This window comes from Gossypium hirsutum, chromosome A03 (assembly GCF_007990345.1).
Source record: "Gossypium hirsutum isolate 1008001.06 chromosome A03, Gossypium_hirsutum_v2.1, whole genome shotgun sequence".
Taxonomy (NCBI): Eukaryota; Viridiplantae; Streptophyta; class Magnoliopsida; order Malvales; family Malvaceae; genus Gossypium; species Gossypium hirsutum.
In genome coordinates, this window is record NC_053426.1 from 102,227,188 (window position 1) to 102,233,729 (window position 6,542).

A 6,542-nucleotide genomic window follows, 5' to 3' on the forward strand; every position below is an offset into this window, starting at 1 on the left:
ATATATGTATATTTATTGTTTGATATAAATATAAATAATAGTTATTTCTTTTAATGTAAATATATTTTTATATTGTGATTTATGCATTCTTTGGGAAAGTGAATACTAATTTTTTTTTAATAATTGATATTTGGTTCCATACATGATATTCTACAAAAGATTAGGAAATGTAAAGTGCCTATACAATAAAACTAATGAGTAAAACCCATTGTTTTTTTATTAAAATGGATTGATTTTTTTTTCCCTTCCAAAGTGAGAGAGCAAAGCCTCTTGCTTAATGTATCTAGATTGAATGTTGGGCTAGAGAGTATTGAACTGGCAAAAATCAAAATTAAAATTGATTGGGTTGTTGAAGGAGAGGGAACAAAACCTGTTGTTTGATGTACCTAGATGGAGTGTTGGCCAATATGGTATGGAAATGGTTAATACTAAAAAACTCAAAATAAACATTTTCAAAACATCAAATTAAAAAGAGGGAAGCAAAGCAAGTATGTAGATGGAATTGTTGACCAAGAGAGAAAGCATCTGGTAAAAAATAAAAATGTTGAATAAATTGTAATAAGAAAGGTTGGGTGGTGGTAGGTAGGTATATTACAAACTAGAATAGGTAAAAAGTCCATGATCATGATGATCAACGAAGCTATAAATGACCAACACCAAATGAAAAACCCTATTGGCTTATTGTTTCTTAAAACACCAATATATTGGTCAGAGCAGAAATAACAACCCAAAATCTTTTTATTACCAGCGCCAACAAAGCTTTGCTCTTTCTCCATCTACCTTATAACACACAACCTTGTATCATACACAGACGAAAAGAAAAAATATGGGTTTTGAGAAGGGAGCTTCACTGTTGGAAGATTTGATAGAAAAAGCTGGAGGCTGTGCTGTGATGGATGGGGGTTTTGCTACTCAGCTTGAGAGTCATGGTGCTTTCATTAATGACCCACTTTGGAGCGCTCTTTGCTTGATCAAAGACCCTCACCTTATCAAGCAGGTACCTTTCGGTCTTCTTTCTCATTCAACTTTGTTGGAAAATGTGTACATTGCTGTTTTGCAAATGGATCCATGTCAAAAACAGGGTATAAAGTTTGAGACTTGGTTTTAGATTTTGAATCAACGTGGAGTGTTAATATGTGCAGGTTCATCTGGAGTATTTGGAGGCTGGTGCAGATATCTTGGTTACTTCATCTTACCAGGTTTGTTTATTAGTGTTTTTCAGATTCAGCCGAATGACTTGATTTGTTAGGCTAATTGTGATCTTCTGCCTTTCATATATTCACAATATGGATCTGGTGAAAATGATAGGAGCTAAATGCTTCCTTTTTCTATGCAATAGGTCCACCACTTTCTTGTGAAAATTCATGGAAAATATTCTGATTTTTCCCTAAGTTTGGCTTATTAACGAACCAGAAAGAAAATAATGTAGTTATCATCTGTATATGTTCATCTGCAATGATTGATTCCTTGAAAACAAGCAACATATCTTTGTAGAAACTTGCCTGCCTTCATATTAGGAAGAGTAATTTATTTGAGATTATATGGTAACTCATAAACCCAATTTTAATTATAATTATTCACACATTCTAGATTTGAAGGTTGAAGAAAACAATTGTTATCTTCTTGAAATTGATTATGACTTGCTACCAAAAAACAACTGGAGTTTATCAGTTGACCTTGAATATCCTGTTTTTCTCCTAATTTTCTATCTCATAGTTTCCTCCAATTTATATTACAGGCTACCATTCCTGGATTCCTTTCCCGGGGACTATCCCTTGAAGAAGGGGAGTCATTACTAAAGAAGAGTGTCAAATTGGCAGTGGAAGCCCGTGATAAGTTTTGGGATGGTGTCGGATGTGTTCCTGGGAATAGCTACAACCGAGCTTTGGTAGCAGCCTCAATTGGAAGTTATGGAGCATATCTGGCTGATGGATCGGAATACAGGTTCGGGGAATTTGTATAACTTGTAAAGATTTTCAAAATCTTTTAGATATCACGCATCTTTCATTTGCTTAACATGATTGCATTGTCTGCATGTGCTCTGTCTTTTCCTTCAGTGGGTGCTATGGACCAGGAGTAAACCTGGATAAGCTGAAAGATTTTCACCGGCGCAGATTACAAGTTATTGTTGAAGCAGGTCCAGATTTGCTAGCCTTTGAGACCATTCCCAATAAACTTGAAGCTCAGGTTTGTTCTTCCTAATGTTTCATTTCTCATGTATACTTTACATGGAGGAAGTTACATTCTTCATTAGCCTTTCAAGTTTCTAGTGATCACTGATCCATTCCTAATCAAAACAGAGCAGCGACGAGTGGTGCATGTATAATGCATACTGGCTGCAAAGGTTAATTAGCAATCCGTGATCCATGACTGAACGTTGCACGCATTTTGTTTGAAATTTTCATTCAGAGTGTAGAAATCTAATTTTACCTCCCTCTTATCAAGCTGCGGTAGAGTGTAAAATGCCTTTGTGTTCTAATGCGCTTAACAATGTTCTATATCTATTTTCCTTGGCTGGATTTTTCCTTCACAGTGTGACAGCTTCTTTCTGTCTCCAATTGCAGGCCTGTGTTGAGTTGCTTGAGGAAGAAAACATTCAAATTCCATCATGGATCTGCTTCGGTTCTGTAGATGGTGAGAATGCTCCATCTGGAGAGAGTTTTAAGGAGTGCTTTGAGATATTAAACAAGAGCAAGAAAGTGAATGCAGTTGGAATTAATTGTGCATCTCCCCATTTTATTGAAATCCTTGTCTGCAAATTTAAGGAGGTAAATTCCTTCAAGCAACAGTCAGATAAATCTTAGGGAAAGTAATAAACTAATGATTCTAATTTTAACTGCACGCTGTTCCAGTTGACAACCAAGGCAATCGTCGTTTATCCAAATAGCGGGGCCACATGGGATGGTAGAGCAAAGAAATGGCTGGTAAGTCCATTAGTTTACACATGCTTTAGCAGTCACTCTCTGCAATTATTAGTTAAAGCAAAAACATGTTGCATCCATGCAGCCATCAATGTGCTTTGGTGATGAAGAATTTGAGTTATTTGCACCAAGATGGCGCAACCAAGGAGCTAAAGTTATTGGGGGTTGCTGTCGGACAACTCCATCCACAGTTCGAGCCATATCAAAGGCTCTGAAAGAAACAACTTAGCAAGTTAACAAGGGTCGTTGATTTCATAGCTTTGGGACTAGGTGCCAGTTTATACATTCAGCCGCTGCTGGTTTATAATTTAAATGTCGTTGCCTGCAATATCATTTGTTTTCTTTTGCTCTATAATAGATGCAGAAGGCATCCTTGTCTTTTTTCCTGGCTAACGTCTTTTGAGTTTTGACTTCAGCCAAAAATTAAAAAAAAACTTACAGATAACAGTACTTGTAGAGATTTGTAGAAAACCGAAAATAAGCATAGCCTAAATGCACCTGACTTTGCCAATGCGTTGGCCAACACATTTGATTGTCTAAATACAAAAGAAAAGTTCACATCTCCAATTTCAGAAGCTAAGTTATCAATTTGAAGGTAGACTAGTACTGCTATCCAAGGCCTGGCAAGCATATCAGAGCATCATAGCACGTCATCTTTGAATCAGACTCGATTGTAAGTCCTACCTTAGCAAAGCCTTCCAGTTCTATTTTTTGGCCATTGATTTAGCTAAGCTTGAGTCCACCACCACCAACGGGCCATAGAAAATAGCTAATATATTATCTCCAAGTTCCTCAGCGCTCTACCACGTCGAAAGGATTGTTGCAAGATTTGTTGTAACAACGAAAAAAAGTAAGTAAAGAATATAAATATAAAAACCAAAGACTATTTACGCACTTGGATGTAAATCTGTTTATGAAATTTTACTCAGAGCTAAAATTTTACTTTCTCCCTCACAAAGAAGAGGTCCAATTCAACGTGCTTAAATTTCGAATGCATGACTGGGTTTCCTGCCACTGCCACAGCTGTTGAACTGTCACACAACACAAGTGCTTTGCCACGAAGAGAAACGCCTAACTCGGTTAACAACGACTGGATCAATACCATCTCAGCAGTAACATGGGCGAGGCTACTGTATTTAGCCTCGGCAATCGACCGAGATACGACCTGCTGCTTCCTGAAGCTCCAGGAGATTGGACTCCCTCCAAGAAAGACGTAGTAACCGGTTGTGGACCTACGATCATCAATGTCAGACCCTCAGCTGGCGTTGAAAAACCCTTCAAGTAAGAGCTTCGAGCGTTTTGTAAACTATAATCCATGATCCAAGGTCCCATGCAAATAACGCAGGACTCTCTTGACAGCTTTGAAGTGTACGTCCAAAGGATTGTGCATAAATTGGCAAACTTTGTTGACCGCAAAAGCTATATCAGGTCTTGTAATTACCACATACTGTGACTCCCCGACAATTCTCCTGTATAAGTGAGCATCTTTAACAGGTTGTCCTTCATTGGCTGACAATTAACATGTCGTTGTCATAGGTGTAGGTGTAGCTTTAGACCCCTCCATAGAAGCCCTACGCAACAAATCCAGTATGTACTTTCTTTGGTTAAGATGGAGACCAGTGGTGGTGTAGTGGACTTCAATACCTAGAAAGTAGCTAAGTCAGCCGAAGTCTTTCAATGAAAATTGATCATCAAGCTTCTGTACAAACTGATCTATAGCTTGATTACTGTTCCCAGTAACTATAATGTCATCGACATAGATTAAAAACATACATGAGCTGTGAGCTCGATTGGTAAACAAAGAGGGAAGTGTCAGCTTTAGAGGCAACAAAACCAGTAGCTACTAGGAACTCCTTAAGCTTATGAAACCAAGCCTGAGGGGCTTGTTTGAGGCAATATAGTGATTTCCTCAATCTACACACCAACTGCTGACCATTGTCCCCTAGTTGCTCAAACCCTGGTGGTTGTACCATGTATATTTCTTCTTGTAAATCACCATTTAGGAAGGCATTGTTGATGTCGACCTGTCGAAGTGACCACCCCATCGAGACAGCAAGAGCTAGCACCACCCGAATAGTTGTTGGCTTGACAACAGGGCTAAAAGTGTCTCGGAACTCAATACCAGCTTTCTGGAGATATCCCTTGACCATTAACCTTCCTTTGTACCGAGCGACAGACCAATCAGCGTGTCTTTTTACTTTAAAAATCCACTTACAACCCACTGCTCTTCGTTCGGCAAGTAGAGGCACAAGGTCCCAAGTGTGGTTTGCAAGCACAGCAGTGTATTCAGCTCGAGCAGCTGCTGTCCAGGCAGGGCTTTGAAGCGCTTCAACAATGGAAGCAGGCTCTTGATCAGTGAGGGCAGAAGTAAACAATTTGGGCTTGAAGATCCCACTTTTGGACCTAGTTTGCATTGGATGTGTATTAGCACTAGGCTGAACCTGTCTAGAAGGAGACGAGGAGCAGTTTGTAGATGTAGGCGAAGAGGAGAGTCGAGAAGCAAATTGTTGAACTGGAAAATCCACAAGAGACGGTGATTGACCAAAACCGACCTCATGTGCCGAGAGACCATGCTCTAGAGAAGAGAGATCTATAGGAGCTGAAGAAGAACCTTTGATCACCACAGGAAGGGGAGACCAATGATGAACTACCCGAGCTGACTTCATAGAGGAGAACGCAGTTTGGAATGGAAAATGAGCCTCATCAAATGTAACATGCCTGGATACAAACACTCGACCACTATTGTCATGACACTTATGCCCTTTTTGGTTGAGCCCAATGGTAAGAAAAACATATAGACTGGACCGAAATTGTAGTTTGTTGGGATGATAAGGCCTCAAACAAGGGTAACAGGCACACCCAAAGACTTTAAAGTGTGAGTAGGATGGTTTGACTTTGTACGGCAATTTATAGGGACTTTGCTGCTTTAGAATATGTGTTGGTAATCTATTAATCAAGTGAAAACCATGTGCAAAAGCATATGACCAGAATTCCAAAGGTAGACCTTCTTGAGCTAGAAGTGTTAGCCCCATGTCAACAATCTGCCGATGCTTCCTTTCAACAGCCCCATTTTTCTCTGAAGTGTGAGGGCAGGTGACCCTATCTGAATACCAAGACATGCAAGCTCCCTAAATAATGAACGATATTCTCTTCCCCAGTCAGATTGAAGCATTTTAATGGAACCACCAAACTGAACACGGACCATTTGATTGAACTGTAGAAAACACTGCAACACTTCTACCTTTGACTGTAGAAAGTAAACCCGGGTGTATCTACTCTACATAACTACAAATGAAACATAGTAGATAAAGCCATTTGATTTGACATGAAAAGGACCCTAAACATCAGATTCTACTAATTCAAAAGGTGTTGAGTACAATGTGTTAGAAGCATTAAAGGGCAGCTTATGTGCTTTGCCTAACTGACAAGCTGAACAAACATTCGATATATTTTTTCTAACAAAAGGAAAATTACAATCTCACATAACAACCCCAAGCATATTGGAACAGGGGTGCCCAAGTCGTTTGTGCCACAGATCAGGCGAAGAGAAAAATTGAGCTGCACCCAAGACCGTAGAGGTGGATTGTGAAGCCGCAGCAGGTGAGTGAGGAGATGAGCTAG

The 6,542-nt window shown here is 39.4% G+C and overlaps 1 protein-coding gene across 1 annotated transcript; it reads left to right on the top strand.

Annotated features, from left to right (window-relative positions):
- Positions 1-672: 672 nt before the first annotated feature.
- On the top strand, positions 673-3,165 carry LOC107887709 (homocysteine S-methyltransferase 1). Its single transcript, XM_016811945.2, has 7 exons — positions 673-997; positions 1,143-1,199; positions 1,739-1,944; positions 2,058-2,187; positions 2,565-2,768; positions 2,853-2,924; positions 3,007-3,165. Exons 1-7 carry the CDS (start codon positions 827-829, stop codon positions 3,148-3,150), a joined length of 984 nt encoding a protein of 327 aa, XP_016667434.1. The 5' UTR covers positions 673-826; the 3' UTR covers positions 3,151-3,165.
- Positions 3,166-6,542: the final 3,377 nt, after the last annotated feature.

Coding starts and splice junctions, on each gene's coding strand:
- LOC107887709 (XM_016811945.2), top strand. CDS start 827: ATGGGTTTTGAGAAGGGAGCTTCACTGTTGGAAGATTTGATAGAAAAA. Junction 998..1,142: donor ACCCTCACCTTATCAAGCAG/GTACCTTTCGGT, acceptor TAATATGTGCAG/GTTCATCTGGAGTATTTGGA. Junction 2,769..2,852: donor TTGTCTGCAAATTTAAGGAG/GTAAATTCCTTC, acceptor ACGCTGTTCCAG/TTGACAACCAAGGCAATCGT.